This window comes from Quercus lobata, chromosome 3 (assembly GCF_001633185.2).
Source record: "Quercus lobata isolate SW786 chromosome 3, ValleyOak3.0 Primary Assembly, whole genome shotgun sequence".
NCBI lineage: Eukaryota > Viridiplantae > Streptophyta > Magnoliopsida > Fagales > Fagaceae > Quercus > Quercus lobata.
In genome coordinates this window covers 3706006-3724044 of record NC_044906.1, presented here as the reverse complement: position 1 = coordinate 3724044, position 18039 = coordinate 3706006, and the positions used below count along the sequence as shown (strand labels likewise).

Genomic DNA, 18039 nt, shown 5'->3' with positions numbered 1-18039 from the left:
TTTCTGGGTTGAATTCCATGAATGGATATAGAAAACTCTCATCGACTACACATTAGACTTTAAGGCCCAAGTCAGTGGATGTCTATAGAGACGAAACAGATGAATGAGCTCTATTTCCTGGTTTGAAAATGTGTCCGACCTTGAAGCCCAAGTAAACATTATGAGCAAGGCCAGGACACTTCGGTTGGAAATCTCTTTATGGACGATTACATTCTTTTTCATGTGACCCAAGTGAGCCAATTTTTGTTTTCTGATTTCATTTTTACAGTCCATTTTTGCATTCAAGCTTTCATTATAGCACAATTCCTCATACCTCTTTCACCAAACTCAAGTTGGACTTCATTCACCCAACATAAGTTTGAAGGGGCCCATTGCTCTAGCCTTCTTGTATATTTGTATACAATTCAGATCTTGAAGATGACAAGAAGTGTTGGTTGGCCTAAAGGCTATTGTCCTTGTGTGATTGCATTCTCAAAGTTCAAACTTATCAGATTGTGATTATATACATTGATGATGGATGCCATATATCAAAAAAAATTTCTTATTGATGGATATGAGTAAAAGATGCTTGGATTTCTTCAAGTGTACGCCCCTTCGTCTCTGGAATCAGCTTATAAATAAATATAATTCCCATACCACATATGACTGCAAATATGAAGAATGTCCCTGAAATGATTTGCCCAAAACCATCATTAAATTAATTAAAAAAAAATAGTGCAGACTATATATATGGTCTAGATGAAGTTTGCATCACCTGCCGAGCTCCACTCAAGTACATAGTTGAAAGCATAAGATACAACCCCAGAACTCATCCAGTTGACCAATGTCACAAGGCTTCCAGCTGAACTCTTTATGTTTATTGGAAATATCTGAGGGGAAAAAAACATTAATTAATTTCAAGCTAATGCATTGCTGAAATGTCACACTCTAGCTTAAATTTGTAATAGCTATGGAGTAGAAAAATGAAGCTTAACAAAGGTGGCCAAACCTCAGACATAATAATCCATGGTATTCCTCCCATGCCTAGCTCAAAAGAGCCCAAGTATACCTAATTGCATAATCATATAATCAATACACAACTGGGCAAGCAACACATTAAAACTTTATGCTCATTAACTCAAGTTCTTACTGTGACTTACTCGAGCCAAAACTTTTAGATTTTTCTCTCTCTTTTTTTGAGAAAAATAGGGGGAAAGTAAAACATTTCTTCCGGTATTTCAATTAAAAAAAAAAATGAAAAAGTTTCCTTATGGTTAGGTTGCATTACCAACACACCAATAAGCACCAAAATGGGAATGATCTCCTTCCCGATATGAAGATCCTGCTTGTGGCATTTCCAACTTTTTAGGATAAAGTAACACTTTAAAATAATTAATCACAGCAAAAATATCTATAAAGTCTGCTTAATATTTAACCTGCAAGAAGAATGAGAATCCAGTGAGGACACAACCTAAGCATGTTCCGGCCATAGAAATCTGCAGGCATTGCCAAAATTCAGTATTGGATTATCAATTAACTACAAGCATAAATTGAACTTTGCTCTGCTCTGACCATTAGAAGCGGCCGTCTTCCACACTTATCTATCAAGAGTACTCCCAAAGTTGTCATTAGAATCTGCAGAGGAATGATTACTTAATTTTGGAAGAGAAACAAGTTATAAACCACATATATGAAGAATTACACCAAACCTGAACAACTGCTGCTGCTATAATGCCAATCTTACTTGAAAAGCCTGTCACATAACAACTATTATGTCTTCATTTCTCTGTTATTTGTTTCTATCAACTAACCATAAGAAATTGCAATAGTCACATTATTTACCTGCTAACTCAAATATAGAACTTGTATAAAATGAAAACCCATTAAGTCCTCCAAATTCTTGGAAAGCCATCAGTCCAACTGCAACCTAAAACATTTTCAAATTTTCTTGACACCAAAAAAGATATTGAAGGAAATAGGCAACACATAAGAATAATTGATAATGCTTACCACGACTGAATAAGCATATTTCCCCTGGAATAGGTGTAGAACTCCATCTACAGATATCCCTCTAAGGTTTTCGGTATATTCCTGAAAGACAAGGAAAGCCAATTGCATCACTTGTTTTCAATGTTAGCTACTCTTTCTTGAAGTTTGAACAAAAAAGAAATTACAATGATATCAGCTGCTTCTTGAGAAATATCAGCATTCTCTCCCCTAAGGATTTGCAGCATAGCTTCAAACTCTTTTAAGCAACCACATTTGGCCTGCATGTAATGACACTCGTCACTCATCATATGAACATGCGTAGTGATGAAACACTACTGCTTCATTAATTCCTGAACTAAAATTGCAATGTTAACTTCGGTTTTCACTTGTTTAGGCTTTGACAAGTATCATGGAAAAAGAATAAGCAAAATTTTCTCTCTTCTTGATTAATGCAGCATGTACAAGCCAACCAAAAAAAAAAAAAAAAACAAGAATATATTGAATTGGACTCACCAACCATCTAGGAGATTCAGGAATGAAAAATAGGCCAAGCAGATGCACTAAAGAAGGAATGATTGCTGAAAAATGAAAATGTCATCACATAAAAGCGAACTTCATGGAATAATGTTTTGATTGTATTAATATCTATACAAGACTGACCTATTAGAGCCACGGTGCGCCAATTGACAAGTGAACCAATGAGAAATGTGAGCGCTTTGCCACAACCTATCATCAACTGCTAAGTGGATAATACATAGGCCCATAAACAATTGAGCAGACTACTAATTCAAATCAATGATCAGACCATGTACCTCACTAAGTGATGTAAATGCTCCCCTGACATTCTTGGGTGTAATTTCAGAAATATAAACAGGAACCTGTAAAAGAAATTTTAAATATCATTCTGCATCACTTGAATAAGTGATTAAATTTGAAGTTTAAACTTTGTAATTGTAATTACCACATAGGATAGAACCCCAATTCCACATCCCACTAAAAATCTTCCAAGGTCAAGCCACCAAACATCCTGTTAAATCACAGGTTTTATGTTATTACTTTCTTTTCTTTTTTTCACTTTCTGGTAGAGATGCAATGATTTCATTCACTTCTGTTTGATTCCACCTAAAAAATTTATTCTCCTAGATATATGAATTCTATTTAACCATAGAATAAAATTGGTTAATTTAGGCTTGTAGTAAAAAATTCTAATACTAACACAATAAATTTGGATAGATATGTCTAACAAAAAGAAAATTTAAATAAGGAAAAGGTCATGAAAGAATTGTTAAAAATTAAAAAAGTAGATAACACCTTTGAAAATACTATTGCAAGCCACCCGAGGATGCAGAATATTTCTGAAACTCCCATTGCCTGCTTTAACAAGATAAATTAATACTAATTAATTAGTTGAAAATGTTGGTAGAATTATATATAGGGGTGACAAAATTATTTAGAGGATCAAATAACTTACACCTTTCCTACCAATGAAATCCGCAATTTTCCCACTAAATATTGCACCTAACATTCCTCCAATTGTTAATATCGAACCAAAAAATGAATACTGCACCATATGTGAAAACGGAAATGAAGAAAAATTAGTCTAAAGTCGAGGAATGAAACAAGGAGAAAAACAAAAATACAAAATTCTGCAACTCAACTTCTCCATCAAAATCACCAAAAAGTTTCACTGCACATTTTTTTTTTTTTCCTTTTGATAATTTGATAGTCAGAGAAATGAGTGTTTGAAGTTTTAACTTCTCTATTGAAAACATCATATTATTTAAATTAAGTGTTAACAACTACACTTTACATTCTACAGCCTAATAAGACATACCGAAGAAGTAGAAGAATTACAAGAAAAGCCATACAATTGCAACGTGTGTAGGTCTCAACATACTCGAAGAGCTGGCCCAAGCCTCAGTTTGGGCTGGCTATTGGCAGATCAAACCCAACCCACGAGAGAGTTCATGCTCGTTTTGTCTTTTCATTTTCTTTCTTCATGTTTTAATTGGGTCTATGGGAGTCATATATAGATCAAGTGATCAAGTAGTTCTTTACCCCTTTCTCCCCCCAAAAAAAAGTAGTTCTTTTCCCTACTAAGAAATTAATTCTCGAGAGACTTAAATAGGAGGTCACAAACACACTCATTTATCTTCCACTCGTAACTTGTCATGTATTTATTTAACTTTTTCTATATAATATTCAAAGTTTAAAATGAAAAAATAAAATAAAATATGTAACAAATTGTAATTTGTGAAATATAAAGTAGAATACAAAAAGTATGATAGGAAAAAAATTCAAATTAGGATTTAATCATAACTTAACTTCAGCCCTAGCGCTCTTGGGGTCCCAATAAGGTTGACCCATAGACATCCTGAGTGAACCAAAATTGTACCTCCAATGTATTTTAAACTCGGCTTCTTGAGCTCAATCAAATGACATGAGACCAAACCTATGCCATAGTATAGCCAAACTCTCCCAGAGATTAAAATTTTCTTTTGGTTATGCAAATCATGAAAGACTTGCCACTAGAAACATTCTTTCTTCTAGATCTGTTGCCCCCCTAATTCATTGGCTCTTTGTCCTGCCAATCCTCAATCTTTGGAAACTACAACCCATGTGGACAATACATTCGTGACTGTAATTTTGCATGCAATTTTGGGTTGGTGTTCGTAAGTCTTAACTCCCTCCCAAGACTTCTTTGTGATGGATTTCAGGCACTGGCTTAACCTTAATTTCTTGTCTAAAATTCCTTGTTAACTCCTTTCGTTAAATGGAATGTTCTCTTCCATACGGGTTGTGGCTCCTCTGGCTTCTTCTTCTTGTTTTATTTGTTTGTTTGTCTGCGTGTTTTAAGAGTCCACTGACATTCTGAGTTAACAACTCTTGTCCATGACTTCCAATCAAATAAAATAAAAAATAAATCTCTTGAACATGACTATCTACTTTTCAAAACATGTACAACCAAGCAGCGGAACAAGAAATTTTAAGTTAAAAAAATAAAAATAAAAAATAAAAAACTTGTTAGTCAAATTTTCAAGTCTAAGTTACACACCGAGTATGTCTTTTAAAATTATTCAAATTATATTATTGTTTCATATATATTGAAATATATATTAAAATAATTGTTCTATGATTAATATATATATATATATATATATTCTTTCATAAATTAGCTTTAACTTAAAATGGTTGTGCTCTATGTTCTTTTATATAGTATTAAAATCATTTAAAATTGTTTCTATAATACTCAATTCCTAATGAAGGCCCAAATCTAGTCATGTTTAAGATATGAAGGAGTTTTAATGCACACATTAATATTTTATTCTCTCTATTTTTATATGATATCAGAGTTACGGTTCTAATACTATGTTAAAAAAGCTAAAACATAGTTGTGGGGCCAGAGAACTTACAACCCGGCCCACTATCCACCAAGGCCCAAGGCCCGTGCCGAGGAGGGTAGATGCCGAGGACGAGTAGGGGAAGGCCAAATAGCCTAGAAACACAGCCGAGGATGGCTCTGTCCTTGACATCCCAAAACTTCAAAAGGAAGAGCAACGTCTCATCAAGGGCTACCTCCAAAACGCCCCCAGAAGGAGAGGCGAGAAGAATGGGACCCACATGGGGGTGCAGAGTGGGGGTGATTCAAGGTAAATATGTCACCTCCGCATTGAACGTGCCCGCAAACGTCATAGCCATATTAATGAGAAAAGACGTCTGAACAGTGTGGCTTCGGTTAGTGCAACTAACAAAAAGCAAAGGGAGGCGGCTGAAAGGACAGGTATTCAGATAGGAGCCTGCCTGACAAACAAGTGGAGGGACAGGATCACCCGAGAAAGGTTATATAATATAAAGACTTGTGCGCCAAAAAAGGGAGGGCTTCCAAATGAGGGAGTCCTAGAAAAGGGAAAGGAATAAGGATATGAAGTTCCTAAAATAAGGTCTTAAGGCCAAAGCCACACATAATATACCGGAATAGGTGATTGATGAACACGTTAGGCTTCTCCTTGGGCAAATCGCTACGAACACCTCGACTAACCATCGTCCGGTGACCAAGATCTAGCCTTTCAAACCCACGCTCTATAAATTATATTGTTTGGGCCCTAAATGTGCGGACCCAATACTATTTTGGGGCCGTCACAAATTGAGTCCTTACAATAGTCATAATACCATGTGAAATTCGAAAAATAAATAAATAAAATATTGTAGAGAAACAAAGCATGTGAGAGAGAGAGAGAGAGAGTAAATTTAATTCGGCATAACAACCTGCCTAATGACCTAGATCAATTATCAACAATTAATGAAAGTCTTTGATAACTACGTATTTATTGTTAAAGATATTAAGGTCAAATTCCTCAAAATCAAAATATCTTCTTTTTATCTTGCTTGTACACCATAAAGAAATAGACTTGGACCTGGACTAGGAATTAAGCCTTGATATCTTCAAAATGTACAAAATTTTCTAATATATATACACATAATTAAACAATCACTCCAAAACTAATTTTCCATCTCCCTTTGACGCTTTGTTTTAATATTCGTATCTATTTTTTTATTTTTTGCTAGGTGAGAAGCTATTAGTATGAAGTTCAAACTTTGAACCACCACAAGGGAAGTGTATATAAAGCTAAAAGACCATTGTCTAAATACTATTTAGTTAATGTAATGAAAATATTTAAATAATACTTTAGTTAAATTAACCTCCGCCAAAGTAAGGCCAAGTTCTTCCTCAATTCCAGACTCGGATGGTGACGAATACCCCACCTGGAAAATAATCATAAATGATAAACCATTAATTTGATTGGGAAAAAGGATAGTAATAGGTTCATTAAACTAAAAGTACAACTCAGCCTTTAACTACAAAAGGACAGAAATTAATAGTTTCATAAAGAAGAAGAAAAAAAGGATAGTAATAGTACTTACTGCACTTCCAAAAGTAAATGATCCACATACGGCCACTAAAGTGCTAAGCACAACAATAGATGTTGTGGTTGATGAGGATTCACTTAGCTGCACACCACCATGATCACTAGTACTGCTCCATTGATGATTACTGTCAAGCTTTTGTTTGAGAAGTAGTGACCTTGTTATTGCTTCTTCTTCTTCTTCCATGCTTTCTACTGATTTCACTTTCTTTAGTGTGTTTGTGTGATTGTAAGAGAGAAAGTAAGGGATATTTTAATTGGATGAATTTGATGAGAGACTGACTGATGCAGCTAAATGAAGTTGAAAAACGGTTGAGGAAAAGGAAGAAAAAATAATGTATAAATGGTACCTTATTTCTAAGTGATGAGCAATTCAGAAACACCATATATGAGAGGCCTGTGGGAAAAGCATGTTGACATATGATACGTAGAAATATCAGCATCAAAGTTTTATAATCTAACACATACATGATTAGACAGAGTTGTCAATATATTTATCAATCAGCATCAAAGTTTTATAATCTAACACATACATGGTTAGACAGTTGTCAATAAATTTATCAATCAAATAGAAGAAACATTCGCTCCTTTAGACAAGTGTTTTGCAACAAATTAAAGCTAATGCAATATATATATATAGCAACAAACTTTCAAAGACCTTCTAGCTAGATGTCTTATGTCTTCGGGAAGAGGAAAAAACAAAAACAAAAGCAAAAAATGAAGAAGGGAAATGATTAATATAGTGATTATAAGGTAAATTTCACTGCTTCTCATTGAATCTAATCCTACTTAGTTGAAGTCAAGTACCATAACTCTTGGTGCGGTGGTCACTCCACAAATATAAATGCTTGTGGAGTGTTGGGGACAAGGGTCAAGGTTCAAGATCAAAATATTAATGTGCACAAGGTGCATGATGTGGTTTAGAAATGTAAGTGAAAGATTCAAAAGTGATTGAAAATCTAAATTTGTAAACTTAAATAATTAAAATTTTAAGATTGTACTCATATTAGTGCAGCACTAATTGTACTTAACATTGACCGTTAGTTCGAACATAATGGATTGTTTTTCAAACATCTGTCAAGCATGTCAATATATATATTGAGAAACATATTATATATTAGACATTAAAAATATATATTATCTATTAAGATCTTATCATAAATATGTAGACAATTTTTTTTTTTTTGTAAATTAGCATGGGTTATCATAGTTTTGTAATTGACAAGGATTAAAGAGTTTAAAGGGGTTCTCTTCCTCTCTTTTTTATTGCCTCTTGCTTTCTACTTATATAAATCGTGAGTTGAAGATACAATTTAGAACTTGAAATCATGTCTTCAATAACGATTTCTCAGTTGTTTTTCACTTGTGTATATGAAAATGTATGCAAGTTAGTGCATGTAATTAACATTATCCTTTTAATTAAACACATCCCACAAAATCTGTCATCATCAAGATCCTCTTAGAGTGTCACGAAATAGGTTAATAAAGTCTTCCATTAGGGGAGAAAACAAAAAAGGAAAGTAAATGGAACAATGCTATTAGAGATATTTTTTTTATTTCACAATCTCATATTTGTCCTATTGTATTTGGAATTATATTTCTTTTATTTTAGTTAATTATTGACACCACTTAGGCTCTGCTTGGGAGTTCATAAGGGAATGGAATGGAATGAGATGGTCATAAGGGAATGGAATGTATTTAAGTAAGGGAAAGGAATGGAAAAGAATGGAATGGAATGGAATTAAATAACCTTGATTGGATGTTTTAAAATAAAGGAATGGAAAGGAATGAAAATGAATGGAATGTAAGTAATCCTGTTTGGGAGTAACATAGAAAGAATGGAATAGAATCATTTTATGACAATATTACTATTAGACCTCTATTTTAAAATAAAGGGTTGAATATATAGAGGTATTTTGGGAGTTTTAGTAAAAAAATCATTAAATCTAATTTCATTCCCTCACATTTCTCCCAATTTCGGGGGGAATGAAAATTTGAGATTTTAAGGGAATAGAGAGGAATGAGTGTTCCTTCCTATCTATTTCATTCCCTCTCACTTAAACTTCCAAACAAGAGAATGGACTTTCTATTCCCTCAGTTAAAACTCCCAAATAAGATAATGGAAGAATATTCTAAAATTATTCTTTTTATTCCTTTCCATTCCATTTCATTCCCTCCTCCCAAGCGGAGTCTTATATTATATACGAATTATGACAAACTATTTTACCAATAACATAATATCAACAGCAAAAAATTACCAATAAAAAAATTGAGAAAAAAGAATTGTTTGGATGTCTAGACATATTGAAAAGGAAAAAAAAAATACATCATGATTTTTTATATTTAAGGAATTTTTTTAATTTTTTATAACTATTTTTAGTTTATTTAATTACATGGTCTACTTGTCATGATTTTATTGATCCAACTAGTGCATGTGACAAGCTTATGTGTCATTTAATTAACGAATACATCACCGAAAATATGGTGGAAGGGTTAACAATACAAACAACATATAACTCTTTTTTTTTTAGAAAGAAAACACCATGATTATGATTAACTGAATAAGTATGTAAGTGAAGCTGATCATAAATTCATAATTATGATTGCAAATTTTTTTTTTTTTTTTGGGTAATAGATTCACATATAATTTGTTAGAGCATCCACAGCCGGAATTCTCATATCATCTTATTTTACCATCCCAAAAAGCCACTTTATCAATTATACAATACAATTTTACAATTCTCCCAACATCCCAACTTTTATTTTCCTATTCTACTCATTAAAATAATATTTTTACACAATAAAATAATATATCCCACAATCACCATCATACAATACAACACATTACTTATTCTTTCTCTCTCTTTCTTTCTGTTCAAGAACCACAATCACCACCGCCGCTGCACTACACACTTGACACCACCACCACCACTAACAACCCACAATCTACCATCAACACCAAAAAAAAAAAAAAAAAACCTAGAGAAAAGACCAAACCCACACCGCTGCACCTACTGCCCTCTCTGACCATCAACACCACAAAAAAAAAAAAAAAAAAAAAAAAAAAAAAACACACAGCAACCAGTCAAAAATCAGACCCACCACCGCCAAAGCTCGAAGGAAGCAGATTCACCGCTGGGAAGCTTGAAGGAAGTTGATTTTGTTGACCCACGCGGGGAAGGAGAAATGAAAGAGACAGAGAGAGTTGCCGGAGAAGGAAAAACGCAGAGACCCACCATGCCGATCTCCAACTCAACCGCGCCGATCTCGTCGATTTAGAAACCCACCACGCCGATCTAGAGAGTTGCCAAAGAGTTTAGCCTAGAGTGAAGGTAATGAGAATTGCACCAATCTAGAGAGTTGTCGAAGAGTTTAACCTTGAGTGAAGGTAATGAGAAGAAGAGAGAGCAAGAAGAAAAGAGAGCAAAAAGAAAGAGAGGGAAAAGGAAGAGAGAGAAGAATGAGATAATATAATAATAATTTTGCAATTATACAATATTGCTACAGTACCATCTTACAAATAAGATGGTATTGTAGCAGTATTGTAAAATTTTTTACAATTAACACATTTTGCAAGTCCGGCTGGAGCAACATTTGAAAGTTGAAATGGTAAAACATCTCAACATATGCCACATGGCATTTGGGCTGCGGATGCTCTTGGTGAAAAACTGTATCTTTTTTTTCTTTTTCTTTTTTATTTTTTGCTTTCAAATGTTTAATTGAGAAAAATCTTTGTTGGTATTCATGTTGAAAAAGAAGGTTTGAGAACCAATTTTCTACAAACAAAATGGTTAGGTGGACCGTCATTCTCAAGCCAGAAAGTCATTTTGAAAGAATTCCAAGCATTCACCACACATCAAAACTAAAGAAAGTGAAAATGAATGGAGTCATAAGTGGACTTGACCAAGTTTTCCATGCACTAATTCGACTTTGAAATTATGACATGTATCTTTTCAACTTGATCTACTCCCGTTTTGAGATTTTTCATTTTTTCTTTTTTATAATAAAACTCCACTAACCCAACTTAGCCACAGGTGATGTGGGGTTTCTTTTTGTCTGGTTGAAATGACATATGCCACAATTTTAAATTGCTTTTAAGGTTTTTTTTTTTTAAATTAATTTGGAGGAAAACTTTATAACGCCATAGTAAAAGTTATCATTACACCATTAGACTTTGAGGCCCAAGTCAGTGGACGAGCAATACAAGCCCACTTGGGTCGTGGATCTCTTTACAGAGAAAACTGACAAATGGGCTCTATTTCTTGACGGACTGTATCCAACCTTGAAGCCCAACTAAACATTATGGACTAAAGGGCTTTTAAATTATAGGAAATGAATGTTTAAAAGGCAAAGTTTATGTAATGTTAAAGCTATCCAAGATTATTATTAGAGAAAAAAAATAACTAAAATGAATGTGTAAAGTCAATCGTTAATTTTTCTCAAAAAAAAAAAGTCAATCGGTTAATGTTCCTCAGGAAAAAAAAAAAGTCAATCCGTTAAAAAATTTAATATTATTAGAAATTTTATATAAAATCAAAAAAAATAAAAATAAAAATAAAAATCTAAAACCCTAGCTTTGCGCAAGCTTTGAAACGCGATCTGGAGACTGAGTTCGCAGGTCGAGCCCAATAGATAAAGGGCTAGGGCTTTTTGTTTGGTTGATGGACCCTCTTTGAGGGAAAAGAAGAACAACACAGTTTTGGGCTTTGGGTTACGTGAGTGGGCTGAATAGAAAAGAAGAAAAAGAGAGGAAGCTTGGGTTTTAATATTGGGCAGCCATTGTTGAAGCTTCTGAGACGAAACTTTGAGGCAATTAAGAGATAAGACTAGCCCATTAGCCCAGAACAGATCAGAGAGTGCCCAAGCCTTAATTTCAAATCTTCCTCTTCCAATTTTTGTTTTGCTTTTTATCTTTAGCAATATTTTTGTATTTCCATGTTATAGCCAAGATCATTCAAAGTGAGCTACTGAGCTTTGCCTTTTGAGAGTTTGACCCCTATAAAGTTAAAGTGTGAGATCACTAAAACACGAATAGGACTTGCCGGCTGTCACTACTCAAATTCACAATTCTTGGACTTACAGGTATGATGGGTCACAAGAGCTTCCTACTACTAGGTGGCCACCTCTCCTAGTAGTGAATTGTTAATCACCGAGGTCTCTCAAACCTATTTTTCAAGTATCTTAAATAATGAGCATGTATATTGTAGTTCTCTCTCTCACACATTGCAAAATGATCATTTTTGTCTCCTCGTTGATTGGATATTTAAGTTAAGGCATATATTGTTATCTCAAAATTGAAAGCCATTACATTAACATAGTTCATAAATTGAAATAGATAGTAAACATGTTTTCAAATCTTACAAACTTTTTAAAGGGTAAAAGCAAGAAAAGAGAGAACGTTTACAAATCCAAATGAAAAATGCAAAAAAGAAAGAAAATAATGATTTATTTCAAACCTGCTAACTGCTAAGTCTTTGGTTCTGATCTAAAAGACTGGATGAATTATATGATTTCTTCTTCTTCTTCAAATAATTATTATCATTCTGATAAGAAAAAAATTATTATCATTCTTTGGTTTTTCTCTAGTTTCTTCTTTGACTATGCAATTAATACCATAAAAATAAAAATAAAAATAAAAATAATTCTACAGAGAAAATTTGGCTTATAGTTTTTTAAGTATTAATCGTAATTAATTATCTCTGTTTGGACAAGTTTGCTACTAAAACATGAGTGTTTCTCTTTATAGTAGAGAGATTAGCACCAGTAATTCATTCGAAGCCTAAAAAAAAAAAAAAGTGCTGCATTTTCTATAAATCTTAGACTCTCTTCCTCTCAAATAGGAATTAACTATTGTTGGATAATTTTCCCACTGAAACCAGAAAGGATCCCATTTTAGTAAAACAAAAAGAGAAAGGGATTCTCATTTTAGGAAGGTTTTAACTAACAAGTATCCTTAGTATTTGTTAATAGACTATTTTAAGAAAGTTTTAATATCACTTTCATGAGAAATATAAAAAATTGTCAAAAAAGTCAATCATAAAAAGTTTTTAAAAATATTTCTTAAACTAATGCCCTTAAGACATCTATTAACTTTTTCCTTTTAGTAAAACTTTTAGGACAGTGCCTCTTTCCAAGTGAGAAGGAAATATTATAACATTTTGGCATACATTATTTCTCTCAAAGAAAAATAAAATATGTTATTTCATTGGTGGCCTATCAGAGTTAAACCTTTCTTATTTTATACATGAGAAATGTTAACAAGCACCATGCTACTTCTTAAGATTTCCTTAATGTGGGTTTTACGTAATAAAAAATAAGATAAATAAAAGAAAAAGACATAAAAGTACTTATAAGACTAAAAGGGAAAAAAAAATGACATAAAGCTGCAAAAAAGACAAAAAAGTTGTCAAAAAGAAGTCAAAAAAGTTGTTGTTAAATACACTTCAAGTGGAAAAAGGAGATTCGAACCTTGAAAATAGGGTTGGAAACACTAAGATGCACCATTTGACTCAAGGTCATTGACCACGAAAGCTAAACTTCAAATGCTAAAAAGATTATACTTTGTTCAGTAAACAAGGGAACTAGCACTTTCTTGGGTTGTGGCAATGTTATAATTTTCAAGTCTAAAGATGACTAGAAGGTAACATACAGTTTAGATATATTTTGGACCCATAAATGAACATGAATGCAATATAAGTGATAGTCACTTTGAAAACCTTGGTGGCTTCACATGAATTTCCAGACTCCTAATGTACAATCTTCTGTATAACTGAAAAAGGAGAAATGGCTTTTACCTTGGCGGCCTCACAACACAAATTGATGAGAGAGTGCTCTTATGATATTGTTAGCCATTAATCTTTCAAGTCTTTGGAAAGCTTGAATTATGACTGAGGCCTTTGGCCTTGAACATATATGCTCTCAAACTCAATACTAACCAATTTAATTTATTTTTGTTTTCTATACAATGCAATTTTTATGATGAATATCCAATGGTGTTCTACAAGGTGCAAAACTACAAGTAGAATGGACTGAGCATGCCAGAGGCAAAAACAGTCATATAATATCAAAGGACCTACCTACTTTACAATATAGTAGGGAATCCAGTTCATATCTCCCTTTGGTAAAAATTTCAAATGCCAATCTCATTTTTTCCAGATTTAAGTGGCTGCTGAGTGAAGAGTTAGACAAATAACCCACTGCTAGAAGAGCCTAAATACACTCCAATTGGCAGAGTCAGTCTCCAATATCTTCACAACTTGCTCCATTGTCGGCCAAGCATGTAATACTGGATGAGCACAAAGAACTGCAATGAGAACATATTGTTCCATCATTTGGCATGACCCCAACTCAGGCATACCTTCTTCAATGACATCCAATGCTCTCCCTCTTTGAACCAATGACCAAGCCCAATCCGTCAAAAGGTAAGCCTTCCCCTCATTTGTTTCAAGTGCTTTTTTCCCACTCAGGATCTCAAGAAGCACAACCCCAAAGCTGTAGACATCAATCCCCTCAGTTAACTTCCCATATAAGGCATACTCTGGGGCAACATAACCTAGAGTTCCAGCCACCCTGGTGCTCAAATGTGTCATTCCTTCTGCGTTAAACTTTGCAAAGCCAAAGTCTGCTAATTTTGGCTCAAATGCCTCATCCAAAAGTATGTTACTGGCCTTAATTTCCCTGTGGATGATTGCTAGTTGGGCTCCATAATGTAGATATGCCAGCCCGCACGCTGTTCCATTTGCAATCTTCTGCTGAATTGGCCAACTAAGCTTCTTCATTTCTGATCCAAAAAGAAGGTCATAGAGGCTTCCATTAGGCATGAAATCACAAACAATTATTCTCTGGTGACCTTCCAAAGGCACTGTTGCGGTACAATAACCTCATAATGAAACAAGATTAACATGCCTAACACTTGCAATGACCTCTACCTTATGTGAAAAAGTTGCATCCCCAGCAGCTGAGCAATTCTTGGATCTTTTGAAAGCAACATGGGAACCATCAGGCAATATTCCCTTATAAACATTCCCATATCCTCCCTTTCCAATTAGATTCTCCCTAGAAAAGTTCATGGTTGCCTTCTTAATGTCCTCATATTTGAATTTGAACAAGTTGGTACTTCCACTGATTGATCCCATCCCCAGAATCAAACCAGTCTCATCCTTTGCAAAATTAGTCTTCTCTGTGATAGCTTTCATTTGTCGAATCCAAAGAAACCAAACTGTAGAACAGGCCCCAAAGATTCCGCCAAGGAAACCCATTATAGCACCAGAAAGTACAATGGTATGTAGCTTCGTGTTGGAAGCTCGCAATGAAAAATCTAGTGAGAACAAACACTTCGCAGTTGTTGCATCAGTTGGTCCAAACTTGTTAACTACAGCAGCTGCATACATAAATGGATATCCAGTACAATCTGAGACATTTGCTCTCTCAGGACCATGCAAATATGAATCACCAAGACTCAACAAACTTTTGGTGCACAATTCACAAGCAGAAGTATTCTCCAGAGACTGGTTACAATAAAGCTTAACTGCCCGAAATTTGGATTCAGGAATTAGGCTCTCAAACTCTGCCTTAGATGTGATATTTGTGCAACCCTTGGAAATCCATTCTGGATGATAGCCACAAGAAGTTTGGATATCAAAGCCTACAAAAAACTAGCCAATTAGGCTCTGGTATGATTCCCGACACGCCTTAGAAGCGGTAGGAGGAGGAATAAAGTACCCATTAGTTCGAAGATACTCAGATGGAACCAGGCGTATCCCTCAAGAAAGTAATGACGCTGTGTTGGAATGTCACGAAATGCAGGCCTATGAGCACCTTTAATGACCAGTTTCCTAAGAACATCAAAGTTCAAAGGACAAAAGGCTTCAGAAGGGTCTGTTTGCAAGATTTTGTATTTATCAGCAACTGAAAAACTAAAGCCAGAAAATGTTAAGCCTAGTACGAAGGCAAAGAAAAGGGAAGATAAGGGGGACATTTTCGAAGCTACGGTTTTTTATGTTTGAAGAAAACAATAACCTTCTTTGCCAAATCCAAAGTGAATATATTGGCGGGAACTGAAAAATTGAAGGAGTCTTAATTCTTTAACTCTTTTAAACATGGAAGAATCTTTTATTATATTTAATCCTACGATATCTTTGAATGGAAATAGACAATTAATGGGGAATAAGATACATTGGATTTAATCAGGTATTTAGAATTATCAGAGTCTAACTTAATTCATAAGAGTGGAAAGTTTCAACTTGAACTCAAGTGATTCTCCTAACATAGTTATCCTCAATAAATAAAATATGGAGGGGGCTTAATATCAACAAGTAAATAACTTGGCCTCCCAAGATCCTAGACAGGTGAAACCAAAACTATCTTATTGTATCTCTCTCTTCTTGTTGCAGGGTCACTTTCATGGTACTAATTTATGATTAAACTGATATAATTATATTCATTCAAAACAAATTTAGGGAATATTAATTAGAAAGTAACTTGGCCTCTTAAATTCTAGACAGACAATACAATAACCTTAATACATCTTCCATCTTTTGTTGGGGTCACTTATTCAATAGCAAGTTTTTGTTATAAGTTGGTGATAAGGTGTTCAAACTGATGAGGACTTCTTCAAGGTCGGCTAAACAACCTCCAGAGGGCATTTTAAGCTTTTCTAGATAAGATAGTAGCTACATTAAGTGGAACTGGTGGAATTCTAGAAGTAAAAAGTCGGTGCAAGAAATGTAGGACGTATTGTTGTCCATTTTCACTTGTACTGAATGCAGTGAATTAGGAGTGACTATATATTGATTCACTTGACAGAGAGAATGTGACACGAACTAAGGAACAATTAGAACTGCCAAAATACAAGAGACAAATGGAAAAGGTCAAGGGGACGTGAGTAAATTTGCAATGACAAGACTTAAGTAGTTGAAAAATAGGCAAATAATGCTTAGATTATGCATATTATTATATATGATGCACTTCATAATTTGGTGTATATTTATAGATTAAGGAGCAAATAGCACTGCCAAAAAACAATAGACAAATGGGAAAAGGTCAAGAAGACAATAATGGAATCTACATTGAAAATACTTAAGTAGTTAACAGTTAGGCAAATAGTGTTTGGATTATGCATATTAGTACTTTAGTAAATGATTCATGATATACACATATATTGATCATACATTTTAAACAAATTGCAGCTTGGGAAGATTTTAATTAAGCAGTGACAGAGTTTCTTAGGTCGACTATATATGGGAAGATTTTCTGCTAACACAACTTTCAGTTGCTGTCAAACTCTCTCATACCATGGTGCATGAGCAAATGGATGCAGACATAACAATACTTTTAGTTCTATTCGCAAGTGACATATTTTGGGGTGTCTACGATTGCAATTGAATAACATTTTGGATATTTTGATTCTTTCATCCATCTTTTGCAATGGACAATTAGCAAACTATATGGAGACAATTGGCTCTATTTGAACATCAACTTGACTCTAAATTCAGGGGGGAAAAAAGGAAGTAGAATTATTAATATAATCTCATATAACTAATCAAGTAGAACAAAAATTACAAACTCAAGTTATCTCTCACTTTGCATAACAATGTGTGCTCTTCTTCAATGACAAGCTAGCACTTTGACTACTGACTTAATAGATGCAAATTTAGATGCTAGAACTAAGGCATAAACCTGTTACTGCAATGGATCACTTACAAAACAAAAAACTTTTCACCTATTTTGTTTCTGTTTTTGATTTAGAACAGTAAGTGTAAATAAGTGTAATGAACTCTGGAAAGATATGTTTCTTCCATTAACAGAAAGAAGATTATTGGAAAGGGGGGAGGATATATTGTTAGGAAAAACATGACTGAATTTAAATTGATGATCACTATAGAGTACATGAAAACTGTTAAAATACCAGCCCAAGCCAACTGTACTTCAGTTTTACCATACTCATATTTACTTGTACTCACTCATATGCCTGTTTAATAAAGGCAGCCCTTTGTACAGTTTTACACTTTTTTTTGTAAACCAGCTTTACACATAATTCAATACACAAACCTCTAGTCTTTACATGGTATCAAAGCCTATACTCTAGAAATTTTCTCTTCTAGGAATTCACCTAGTATTTGGCATAAGAGAAGAGAAGTTGCCGTCT

The 18039-nt window shown here is 34.0% G+C and overlaps 1 protein-coding gene and 1 pseudogene across 1 annotated transcript; both read right to left on the bottom strand.

The window, feature by feature from the left end:
• LOC115981817 (sugar transporter ERD6-like 5) lies at positions 1-7298 on the bottom strand. The gene is made up of 19 exons (XM_031104181.1): positions 7244-7298; positions 6892-7101; positions 6670-6732; positions 3440-3529; positions 3280-3339; positions 2930-2995; positions 2781-2846; positions 2629-2704; positions 2482-2546; positions 2154-2246; positions 1990-2070; positions 1822-1906; positions 1689-1732; positions 1552-1614; positions 1416-1475; positions 1268-1321; positions 989-1048; positions 755-869; positions 1-666 (listed from the first exon to the last, which is right to left on the bottom strand). Exons 1-19 carry the CDS (start codon positions 7277-7279, stop codon positions 542-544), a joined length of 1512 nt encoding a protein of 503 aa, XP_030960041.1. The 5' UTR covers positions 7280-7298; the 3' UTR covers positions 1-541.
• Positions 7299-14092: 6794 nt separating this feature from the next.
• On the bottom strand, positions 14093-15870 carry LOC115980126 (annotated as a pseudogene).
• Between the last annotated feature and the right edge of the window lie 2169 nt (positions 15871-18039).

What these genes read in the sequence shown, in the direction of transcription:
- LOC115981817 (XM_031104181.1), bottom strand. Translation starts at nt 7,279, where the DNA reads ATGGTGTTTCTGAATTGCTCATCACTTAGAAATAAG. An exon ending in AATATGCTTATTCAGTCGTG is followed by an intron (nt 1,907 to 1,989) that starts GTAAGCATTATC and finishes AAAATGTTTTAG; the next exon opens with GTTGCAGTTGGACTGATGGC. An exon ending in TTCTATATTTGAGTTAGCAG is followed by an intron (nt 1,733 to 1,821) that starts GTAAATAATGTG and finishes GTTATGTGACAG; the next exon opens with GCTTTTCAAGTAAGATTGGC.